General features: G+C 34.8%; 1 protein-coding gene and 1 long non-coding RNA gene across 2 annotated transcripts in view; one reads left to right on the top strand and one right to left on the bottom strand.

Moving 5' to 3' along the window:
* Positions 1 to 12,602, top strand: part of dok7b (docking protein 7b) — a 51,788-nt gene that overhangs the window by 32,385 nt on the left and 6,801 nt on the right. The window contains exon 10 of the mRNA XM_051945933.1: positions 440 to 488. Within this exon, the coding sequence (XP_051801893.1) occupies positions 440 to 488 (49 nt within the window). The remainder of the gene's footprint in view (positions 1 to 439; positions 489 to 12,602) is intronic.
* On the bottom strand, positions 3,083 to 6,512 carry LOC127533413 (uncharacterized). Its single transcript, XR_007941165.1, has 2 exons — positions 4,377 to 6,512; positions 3,083 to 3,470 (listed from the first exon to the last, which is right to left on the bottom strand). It is a non-coding gene; the product is annotated as an uncharacterized LOC127533413 (long non-coding RNA).

The following is a 12,602-nucleotide window of genomic DNA, read 5'->3' as shown; positions in this document are numbered from 1 at the left end:
AGCTTGTGCTGGTGCCATAAAGATGTTTCCTTTGTTATTCAAAGCAAGAAGACTACCTTACATTTGAACATAGAAATAACACTAAACCTTCCTCTTAAAAGGACACTTGTTAGGGGGAAGGCATTTATTTACTTCACTTTTTGTACTTTTGTTGCACTATATTCTAAATTGTCACAGATAGATATTATGCATTTTTTTAGCCACTGACTCCAGAGAGTCATGAGAAATGAAGGTAAAATCTAGCTCCTTCTATGCTGTAACTTTTGGCTGCAGTGGCTGCTGTTCAGCCAAAGTTATGTTTTGTCAAATGCAATAACAGCATCAAACAAGCTGTTTTCTTTAAAACTGAGCTGTAAAATAAACAGTCTATTATACCTAAACCCTAGAGAGCTTTAAGACAGAATATTTGATTTTTGAATAATTGTCCCTTATTTTGCAGGTTGATCACTCTCCATCACCGAGCCTGGCACCTTCTGCAGATACAAAAGGTGAGTTTCTAAATGCAACTGTGTTCTTTTCTCATTAAGAAGTGTAAACCCAGGTATTGTAGCTAAGTACAATTTTGCTTAAAGGTGGAATCTGCAATTCTGGAGAAAGTTTGTTGATATTTAGCCAGGCCTGGACAATAAAATGATTTCGATGTATACCACCCATAGAAAATAGTTCTGTAGAATATGATAGTTTTAGCTAAAAGCATCAGATGCAAACTGCCACAAAAGCACATGGCAAAAAGTATTTTTTTTATATGAACAAACCCAACCTGCCATTTTAAAATATCTGTCAGACCTTGATAATGGAGGGAGTACTTTAGTGCTACAGAATGTGCTGGCTAAGTGACACTAATAATGGAGCCTCTTTGCCCTCAGTTGCTAACTCTGGGTGCCATGTAGGTCTCCTTAGGCACGTACCGTCCCACTGGTTGCTCTTACGAGACAAGCTTGTCAAAACACACACACACACACACACACACACACACACACACACACACACACACACACATATACACACACACACACACACACACACACACACACACACACACACACACACACACACACACACACACACACACACACACAACTTCCAACTAGGTGACATACTCCTTAACTTGAGGTTGATGCTCGCAGACACTGGAGTGGAGTTCCAGTCCAGCAACGTAGGAGCTTAACCTCTGTGTGTTTTTCTTGGTCGCCCTTCGTGCACCTATGGGCTTTACTTTCTTTCTGTAATTATAAAGGGTGAAGCTGAGATTAATCCTTTATCCTTAATTATTTAAAATTATGTGGATTTTTTTAAATGTATGTGCATCTTTTTTTTTATTGTTGTACAAACATTAATATTATGACCTGTGTACCTTGATAAATCGGATAAAGATAAGATAAGCCGTTTTTAATCCCACAGTGGGGAAATTTGTAGTGTTTGAATAGCAAAGAGGATAGTGCAGGAAATATAGGGAACATTCATCACAAAAATAAATAAGAGAATACACACAGGTACTATTGCTGTAGTACAGAGTGTTCCATATGTACTCAACATATCTATGGAACAGGTACTGTGCAGATTTTGTTGAATATGGAAAGTAACACAGGATTATTCTATATATCAGGAAATAGAATGATATTACATAGAATGGTATTGCACAGACTCCTCTCTGAGTAGACAAAATTAATATTGCACACTTTTGTTTACGAAGAAAAAAATTCTAGATTTTACAGAGACCTCATATATATAAAATATTCATAAGGCACAGGTTTGAATGTATTATTGTTGTACCAGACTGAAATATAAAATATAAAGTGGTTAAATTCAAATGAAACCTTTTTCTTCATGCCTTTTTTTTTTAAAAAGGTTATTTGAAAATTACCAATACTTGATACTGAGTGAAATAAGCATTTCATCTTGATAAATGTTTCAGCTGTGTCGCATAGCCCTGTATTTAGATAACATATTTGTACAGCTTGTTCCAGGGTTACAGTCCTGTTCACTCTTACCTTCCTCTGTCCCCTCAGCTGCCCTATGAATGTGCACAGGACATTTGAAATAGTCTTGTGTGATTTGGTTCGCCAAAACCAAGGACCAGAAATGACACGTAGCAGGTCTGGAGAAGATCACCAAAGTTGACAGAAAATGCATTTGACTAGAATCCCATATTCCACCTCTCAGTACTTCCACTTAAATACACTTTATACTCTACTGCATTTCAAAGGAAGACACTGTTTGTTTTTTATAAGTGAAGTTGCCAGTTACTTTGACATTAAAATTAAGTTTAGAAATTATGATGCTGTAGAAAAAGGTTGTTAAAATTAGTTCCATCTTAGCCAGCAAATCATTAAAATGCTTTTCACATCTTCCTGCATCAGTAGTAACAGTTACCTGAGCTGTATTTTGCTGATCTTACTTAAAACAATACAAATTTTGAATTTAGAACTCTCTGGTAAATTTCACACTGCTTAATTACTCTGCCAAGGAACGGCGGAGTTTTTTGACGATCGGCGTACGTGAATCTGTCTGTGAATCTGTGTGAAACATTTCTCAAAAACAGAGCAACAGAATTCGATGAAATTTTCAGGGAAGGTCAGAAATGACACAAGGACCAAGTGATTACATTTTGGCATTGACGCAGTTTATAATCTTGATTCATGGCTTTGTTAAAGATTTTCCATTGCCAGATATAGCATCCTGCACGGCGTCGCTGTAACCATGACGTGAACACCCGCTGCCGATCACATGATTGCGATACTACTACATTTCAATTCATTTTTTTCTTTATTTCATTCATTTGTAAAATAAAAAAAATGTTTTATGAAAATACAAACATTCTCCAACTAGAATGAAAGGGTGCAGAAAGAAGACAAATCTTGTTTTGTCTGCCCCTACAAAATGACTGTGATTTATCATTTGGAAATCATACAAGGAACAAATGATTAAACTGTGGTTTGTTTCTGAGTCCCATCAGTTCCTGCCGCCCGCTATATGTTTAGGTCATGCAGTGTAGCAAACCCCAGCCAGACATGTTAAGTTCAGCCATCAGCCTTATTGTGAACACAAATTCATCTTTCTGACCAAATATGACCAAAACATCATAGTTTAGTATGTCGTTCAAAATGTGGAAAAACACGACATGGTTTATTGTGTCGTCCAATATGTTCAAAAAAACATCATAGTTTAGCATGTTGTCCAACATGTGGAAAATATTCGTCATAGTTTAGTATGTCGTCCAAAATGTGAAAAAAAACATCATAATTTAAGGTCGTCAATACTGTCAGTAAAACGTCATAGGTTCATATTTGTAATGAAGGTCAGCTTCATTACCTACATGGAGTTCACATGAAAGATGAAAGACACAAGACAATGACTGTTTTTTATGGGTTTATTGAGTGTGGTTTTAAGGCTGGCATGTGCTGCCAATTGCAGACATGTGCTGTTTGGTGGGTTCTCCTGGCAGCACTGGGTGAAAACCCTGGTGAGGCCTGCAGTTTAGTATGTCGTCCAAAATGTGGAAAAAAACGGCATAGTTAAGTATGTCGTCCAAAATGTGGAGAAAAAAGTCATAGTTTAGTATGTCGTCCAAAATGTGGAAAAGAAACGTCATAGTTTCGTATGTCATCCAAAATGTGGAGAAAAAAGTCATAGTTTAGTATGTCGTCCAAAATGTGGAAAAGAAACGTCATAGTTTCGTATGTCATCCAAAATGTGGAAAAAAACGGCGTAGTTTAGTATGTCGTCCAAAATGTGGAAAAAAATGGTCATAGTTTAGCATGTCATCCAAAATGTCATTAAAACGTCATAGTTTAGCATGTCGTCCAAACTGTGGAAAAAAAACATCATAGTTTAGTATGTCATCCAAAATGTGGAAAAAAACGGCATAGTTTAGTATGTCGTCCAAAATGTGGAAAAAAAACGTCATAGTTTAGTATGTCGTCCAAAATGTGGAAAAAAACGGCATAGTTTAGTATGTCGTCCAAAATGTGGAAAAAAACATCATAGTTTAGTATGTCGTCCAAAATGTGGAAAAAAAAACGTCATAGTTTAGTATGTCGTCCAAAATGTGGAAAAAAAACGTCATAGTTTAGTATATCGTCCAAAATGTGGGAAAAAATGTCAAAACGTAGTATGTCGTCCAAAATGTGGAAAAAAATGGTCATAGTTTAGCATGTCATCCAAAATGTCATTAAAACGTCATAGGTTCATATTTGTAATGAAGGTCAGCTTCATTACCTACATGGAGTTCACATGAAAGATGAAAGACATAAGACAATGACTGTTTTTTATGGGTTTATTGAGTGTGGTTTTAAGGCTGGCATGTGCTGCCAATTGCAGACATGTGCTGTTTGGTGGGTTCTCCTGGCAGCACTGGGTGAAAACCCTGGTGAGACCTGCAGTTTAGTATGTCGTCCAAAATCTTTTAAAAAACATCATAGTTTAGTATGTCATCCAAAATGTGGGAAAAAACATCATAGTTTAGTATGTCGTCCAAAATGTGGAAAAAAATGTCAAAACTTAGTATGTCGTCCAAAATGTTTTAAAAAAACGTCATAGTTTAGTATGTCGTCCAAAATGTTTTAAAAAAACATCATAGTTTAGTATGTCGTCCAAAATGTGGAAAAAACGTCATAGTTTAGTATGTCGTCCAAAATGTGGAAAAAACGTCATAGTTTAGTATGTCGTCCAAAATGTGGAAAAAATGGTCATAGTTTAGCATGTCATCCAAAATGTCATTAAAACGTCATAGTTTAGTATGTCGTCCAAAATGTGAAAAAAAAACATCAAAATTTATTGTCGTCAATACTGTCAGTAAAACGTCATAGGTTCATATTTGTAATGAAGGTCAGCTTCATTACCTACATGGAGTTCACATGAAAGATGAAAGACACAAGACAATGACTGTTTTTATGGGTTTATTGAATGTGGTTTTAAGGCTGGCATGTGCTGCCAATTGCAGACATGTGCTGTTTGGTGGGTTCTCCTGGCAGCACTGGGTGAAAACCCTGGTGAGGCCTGCAGTTTCGTATGTCGTCCAAAATGTTTTAAAAAACATCATAATTTAGTATGTCATCCAAAATGTGGGAAAAAACATCATAGTTTAGTATGTCGTCCAAAATGTGGAAAAAAATGGTCATAGTTTAGCATGTCATCCAAAATGTCATTAAAACGTCATAGTTTAGCATGTCGTCCAAAATGTTTTTAAAAAAGTCATAGTTTAGTATGTCGTCCAAAATGTGGAAAAAACGTCATAGTTTAGTATGTTGTCCAAAATGTGGGGAAAAAACGGCATAGTTTAGTATGTCGTCCAAAATGTGGAAAAAAAACGTCATAGTTTAGTATGTCGTCCAAAATGTGGAAAAAAAAGTCATAGTTTAGTATGTCGTCCAAAATGTGGAAAAAAACGTCATAGTTTAGTATGTCGTCCAAAATGTGGAAAAAACGGCATAGTTTAGTATGTCGTCCAAAATGTGGAAAAATAACGTCATAGTTTAGTATGTCGTCCAAAATGTGGAAAAAAAACGTCATAGTTTAGTATGTCTTCCAAAATGTGGAAAAAAATGTCATGGTTTAGTATGTCGTCCAAAGAGTTATTAAAAAGTACTAGTTTAGTATGTCTACCAAAATATTCAAAAAAATATTCAATATTCTAGTTTCGTATGTCGTCCAGACTCTGGAAAAAAATGGTCATAGTTTAGCATGTCATCCAAATTGTCATTAAAACGTCATAGTTTAGTATGTCGTCCAAAATGTGGAAAAAACATCATAGTTTAGTATGTCGTCCAAAATGTGGAAAAAAATGGTCATAGTTTAGCATGTCATCCAAAATGTCATTAAAACGTCATAGTTTAGCATGTCGTCCAAAATGTTTTAAAAAAAGTCATAGTTTAGTATGTCGTCCAAAATGTGGAAAAAACGTCATAGTTTAGTATGTTGTCCAAAATGTGGGGAAAAAACGGCATAGTTTAGTATGTCGTCCAAAATGTGGAATAAAAACGTCATAGTTTAGTATGTCTTCCAAAATGTGGAAAAAAAAGTCATAGTTTAGTATGTCGTCCAAAATGTGGAAAAAAACGTCATAGTTTAGTATGTCGTCCAAAATGTGGAAAAAACGGCATAGTTTAGTATGTCGTCCAAAATGTGGAAAAATAACGTCATAGTTTAGTATGTCGTCCAAAATGTGGAAAAAAAACGTCATAGTTTAGTATGTCTTCCAAAATGTGGAAAAAAATGTCATGGTTTAGTATGTCGTCCAAAGAGTTATTAAAAAGTACTAGTTTAGTATGTCTACCAAAATATTCAAAAAAATATTCAATATTCTAGTTTCGTATGTCGTCCAGACTCTGGAAAAAAATGGTCATAGTTTAGCATGTCATCCAAATTGTCATTAAAACGTCATAGTTTAGTATGTCGTCCAAAATGTGGAAAAAACATCATAGTTTAGTATGTCGTCCAAAATGTGGAAAAAAAAAACCATCATAGTTTAGTATGTCGTCCAAAATGTGGAAAAAACATCATAGTTTAGTATGTCGTCCAAAATGTGGAAAAAAAACCCCATCATAGTTTAGTATGTCGTCCAAAATGTGGAAAAAAAAAACATCATAGTTTAGTATGTCGTCCAAAATGTGGAAAAAACGTCATAGTTTAGTATGTCGTCCGAAATGTGGAAAAAACGTCATAGTTTAGTATGTCGTCCAAAATGTCATTAAAACGTCATAGTTTAGTATGTCGTCCAAAATGTGGAAAAAACGGCATAGTTTCGTATGTCGTCCAAAATGTGGGAAAAAACATCATAGTTTAGTATGTCGTCCAAAATGTGGAAAAAAAACGTCATAGTTTAGTATGTCTTCCAAAATGTGGAAAAAAATGTCATGGTTTAGTATGTCGTCCAAAGAGTTATTAAAAAGTACTAGTTTAGTATGTCTACCAAAATATTCAAAAAAATATTCAATATTCTAGTTTCGTATGTCGTCCAAACTCTGGAAAAAAATGGTCATAGTTTAGCATGTCATCCAAAATGTCATTAAAACGTCATAGTTTAGTATGTCGTCCAAAATGTGAAAAAAAAACATCAACATTTATTGTTGTCAATACTTTCACTAAAACGCCATAGGTTCATATTTGTAATGAAGGTCAGCTTCATTACCTACATGGAGTTCACATGAAAGATGAAGGACACAAGACAATGACTGTTTTTTATGGGTTTATTGAATGTGGTTTTAAGGCTGGCATGTGCTGCCAATTGCAGACATGTGCTGTTTGGTGGGTTCTCCTGGCAGCACTGGGTGAAAACCCTGGTGAGGCCTGCAGTTTCGTGTGTCGTCCAAAATGTGGAAAAAACGTCATAGTTTAGTATGTCATCCAAAATGTGGGAAAAAACGTCATAGTTTAGTATGTCGTCCAAAATGTGGAAAAAAAACGTCATAGTTTAGTATGTCGTCCGAAATGTGGAAAAAACGTCATAGTTTAGTATGTCGTCCAAAATGTGGAAAAAACGTCATAGTTTAGTATGTCGTCCGAAATGTGGAAAAAACGTCATAGTTTAGTATGTCGTCCGAAATGTGGAAAAAACGGCATAGTTTAGTATGTCGTCCAAAATGTGGAAAAAACGGCATAGTTTAGTATGTCGTCCAAAATGTGGAAAAAAAACGTCATAGTTTAGTATGTCTTCCAAAATGTGGAAAAAAATGTCATGGTTTCGTATGTCGTCCAAAGAGTTATTAAAAAGTACTAGTTTAGTATGTCTACCAAAATATTCAAAAAAATATTCAATATTCTAGTTTCGTATGTCGTCCAAACTCTGGAAAAAAATGGTCATAGTTTAGTATGTCGTCCAAAATGTGAAAAAAAAACATCAACATTTATTGTTGTCAATACTGTCACTAAAACGTCATAGGTTCATATTTGTAATGAAGGTCAGCTTCATTACCTACATGGAGTTCACATGAAAGATGAAGGACACAAGACAATGACTGTTTTTTATGGGTTTATTGAATGTGGTTTTAAGGCTGGCATGTGCTGCCAATTGCAGACATGTGCTGTTTGGTGGGTTCTCCTGGCAGCACTGGGTGAAAACCCTGGTGAGGCCTGCAGTTTAGTGTGTCGTCCAAAATGTGGAAAAAACGTCATAGTCTAGTATGTCGTCCAAAATGTGGAAAAAACGTCATAGTCTAGTTTGTCGTCCAAAATGTGGAAAAAGCATCATAGTTTAGTATGTCGTCCAAAATGTGGAAAAAAAATAAACATCATAGTTTAGTATGTCGTCCAAAATGTGGAAAAAACGTCATAGTCTAGTTTGTCGTCCAAAATGTGGAAAAAGCATCATAGTTTAGTATGTCGTCCAAAATGTGGAAAAAAAATAAACATCATAGTTTAGTATGTCGTCCAAAATGTGGATAAAACGTCATAGTTTAGTATGTCGTCCAAAATGTGGAAAAAACATCATAGTTTAGTATGTCGTCCAAAATGTGGAAAAAAAAAAACATCATAGTTTAGTATGTCGTCCAAAATGTGGATAAAACGTCATAGTTTAGTATGTCGTCCAAAATGTGGAAAAAACGTCATAGTTTAGTATGTCGTCCAAAATGTGGAGAAAAACGTCATAGTTTAGTATGTCGTCCAAAATGTGGAAAAAACGTCATAGTTTAGCATGTCATCCAAAATGTCATTAAAACGTCATAGTTTAGTATGTCGTCCAAAATGTGAAAAAAAACATCAAAATTTATTGTCGTCAATACTGTCAGTAAAACGTCATAGGTTCATATTTGTAATGAAGGTCAGCTTCATTACCTACATGGAGTTCACATGAAAGATGAAAGACACAAGACAATGACTGTTTTTATGGGTTTATTGAGTGTGGTTTTAAGGCTGGCATGTGCTGCCAATTGCAGACATGTGCTGTTTGGTGGGTTCTCCTGGCAGCACTGGGTGAAAACCCTGGTGAGGCCTGCAGTTTCGTATGTCGTCCAAAATGTTTTAAAAAACATCATAATTTAGTATGTCATCCAAAATGTGGGAAAAAACATCATAGTTTAGTATGTCGTCCAAAATGTGGAAAAAAATGGTCATAGTTTAGCATGTCATCCAAAATGTCATTAAAACGTCATAGTTTAGCATGTCGTCCAAAATGTTTTAAAAAAAGTCATAGTTTAGTATGTCGTCCAAAATGTGGAAAAAACGTCATAGTTTAGTATGTCGTCCAAAATGTGGAAAAAACGTCATAGTTTAGTATGTCGTCCAAAATGTGGAAAAAAAACGTCATAGTTTAGTATGTCGTCCAAAATGTGGAAAAAAAAGTCATAGTTTAGTATGTCGTCCAAAATGTGGAAAAAAACGTCATAGTTTAGTATGTCGTCCAAAATGTGGAAAAAACGGCATAGTTTAGTATGTCGTCCAAAATGTGGAAAAATAACGTCATAGTTTAGTATGTCGTCCAAAATGTGGAAAAAAAACGTCATAGTTTAGTATGTCTTCCAAAATGTGGAAAAAAATGTCATGGTTTAGTATGTCGTCCAAAGAGTTATTAAAAAGTACTAGTTTAGTATGTCTACCAAAATATTCAAAAAAATATTCAATATTCTAGTTTCGTATGTCGTCCAGACTCTGGAAAAAAATGGTCATAGTTTAGCATGTCATCCAAATTGTCATTAAAACGTCATAGTTTAGTATGTCGTCCAAAATGTGGAAAAAACATCATAGTTTAGTATGTCGTCCAAAATGTGGAAAAAAATGGTCATAGTTTAGCATGTCATCCAAAATGTCATTAAAACGTCATAGTTTAGCATGTCGTCCAAAATGTTTTAAAAAAAGTCATAGTTTAGTATGTCGTCCAAAATGTGGAAAAAACGTCATAGTTTAGTATGTCGTCCAAAATGTGGGGAAAAAACGTCATAGTTTAGTATGTCGTCCAAAATGTGGAATAAAAACGTCATAGTTTAGTATGTCGTCCAAAATGTGGAAAAAAAAGTCATAGTTTAGTATGTCGTCCAAAATGTGGAAAAAAACGTCATAGTTTAGTATGTCGTCCAAAATGTGGAAAAAACGGCATAGTTTAGTATGTCGTCCAAAATGTGGAAAAAACGTCATAGTTTAGTATGTCGTCCAAAATGTGGAAAAAACGGCATAGTTTAGTATGTCTTCCAAAATGTGGAAAAAAATGTCATGGTTTCGTATGTCGTCCAAAGAGTTATTAAAAAGTACTAGTTTAGTATGTCTACCAAAATATTCAAAAAAATATTCAATATTCTAGTTTCGTATGTCGTCCAAACTCTGGAAAAAAATGGTCATAGTTTAGTATGTCGTCCAAAATGTGAAAAAAAAACATCAACATTTATTGTTGTCAATACTGTCACTAAAACGTCATAGGTTCATATTTGTAATGAAGGTCAGCTTCATTACCTACATGGAGTTCACATGAAAGATGAAGGACACAAGACAATGACTGTTTTTTATGGGTTTATTGAATGTGGTTTTAAGGCTGGCATGTGCTGCCAATTGCAGACATGTGCTGTTTGGTGGGTTCTCCTGGCAGCACTGGGTGAAAACCCTGGTGAGGCCTGCAGTTTAGTGTGTCGTCCAAAATGTGGAAAAAACGTCATAGTCTAGTATGTCGTCCAAAATGTGGAAAAAACGTCATAGTCTAGTTTGTCGTCCAAAATGTGGAAAAAGCATCATAGTTTAGTATGTCGTCCAAAATGTGGAAAAAAAATAAACATCATAGTTTAGTATGTCGTCCAAAATGTGGAAAAAACGTCATAGTCTAGTTTGTCGTCCAAAATGTGGAAAAAGCATCATAGTTTAGTATGTCGTCCAAAATGTGGAAAAAAATAAACATCATAGTTTAGTATGTCGTCCAAAATGTGGATAAAACGTCATAGTTTAGTATGTCGTCCAAAATGTGGAAAAAACATCATAGTTTAGTATGTCGTCCAAAATGTGGAAAAAAAAAACATCATAGTTTAGTATGTCGTCCAAAATGTGGATAAAACGTCATAGTTTAGTATGTCGTCCAAAATGTGGAAAAAACGTCATAGTTTAGTATGTCGTCCAAAATGTGGAGAAAAACGTCATAGTTTAGTATGTCGTCCAAAATGTGGAAAAAACGTCATAGTTTAGCATGTCATCCAAAATGTCATTAAAACGTCATAGTTTAGTATGTCGTCCAAAATGTGAAAAAAAAACATCAAAATTTATTGTCGTCAATACTGTCAGTAAAACGTCATAGGTTCATATTTGTAATGAAGGTCAGCTTCATTACCTACATGGAGTTCACATGAAAGATGAAAGACACAAGACAATGACTGTTTTTATGGGTTTATTGAGTGTGGTTTTAAGGCTGGCATGTGCTGCCAATTGCAGACATGTGCTGTTTGGTGGGTTCTCCTGGCAGCACTGGGTGAAAACCCTGGTGAGGCCTGCAGTTTCGTATGTCGTCCAAAATGTTTTAAAAAACATCATAATTTAGTATGTCATCCAAAATGTGGGAAAAAACATCATAGTTTAGTATGTCGTCCAAAATGTGGAAAAAAATGGTCATAGTTTAGCATGTCATCCAAAATGTCATTAAAACGTCATAGTTTAGCATGTCGTCCAAAATGTTTTAAAAAAAGTCATAGTTTAGTATGTCGTCCAAAATGTGGAAAAAACGTCATAGTTTAGTATGTTGTCCAAAATGTGGGGAAAAAACGGCATAGTTTAGTATGTCGTCCAAAATGTGGAAAAAAAACGTCATAGTTTAGTATGTCGTCCAAAATGTGGAAAAAAAAGTCATAGTTTAGTATGTCGTCCAAAATGTGGAAAAAAACGTCATAGTTTAGTATGTCGTCCAAAATGTGGAAAAAACGGCATAGTTTAGTATGTCGTCCAAAATGTGGAAAAATAACGTCATAGTTTAGTATGTCTTCCAAAATGTGGAAAAAAATGTCATGGTTTAGTATGTCGTCCAAAGAGTTATTAAAAAGTACTAGTTTAGTATGTCTACCAAAATATTCAAAAAAATATTCAATATTCTAGTTTCGTATGTCGTCCAGACTCTGGAAAAAAATGGTCATAGTTTAGCATGTCATCCAAATTGTCATTAAAACGTCATAGTTTAGTATGTCGTCCAAAATGTGGAAAAAACATCATAGTTTAGTATGTCGTCCAAAATGTGGAAAAAAATGGTCATAGTTTAGCATGTCATCCAAAATGTCATTAAAACGTCATAGTTTAGCATGTCGTCCAAAATGTTTTAAAAAAAGTCATAGTTTAGTATGTCGTCCAAAATGTGGAAAAAACGTCATAGTTTAGTATGTTGTCCAAAATGTGGGGAAAAAACGGCATAGTTTAGTATGTCGTCCAAAATGTGGAATAAAAACGTCATAGTTTAGTATGTCGTCCAAAATGTGGAAAAAAAAGTCATAGTTTAGTATGTCGTCCAAAATGTGGAAAAAAACGTCATAGTTTAGTATGTCGTCCAAAATGTGGAAAAAACGGCATAGTTTAGTATGTCGTCCAAAATGTGGAAAAATAACGTCATAGTTTAGTATGTCGTCCAAAATGTGGAAAAAAAACGTCATAGTTTAGTATGTCTTCCAAAATGTGGAAAAAAATGTCATGGTTTAGTATGTCGTCCAAAGAGT

This window comes from Acanthochromis polyacanthus, chromosome 3, assembly GCF_021347895.1.
Source record: "Acanthochromis polyacanthus isolate Apoly-LR-REF ecotype Palm Island chromosome 3, KAUST_Apoly_ChrSc, whole genome shotgun sequence".
Classification (NCBI taxonomy): Eukaryota; Metazoa; Chordata; class Actinopteri; family Pomacentridae; genus Acanthochromis; species Acanthochromis polyacanthus.
This window is presented reverse-complemented; position numbering and strand designations above follow the sequence as displayed.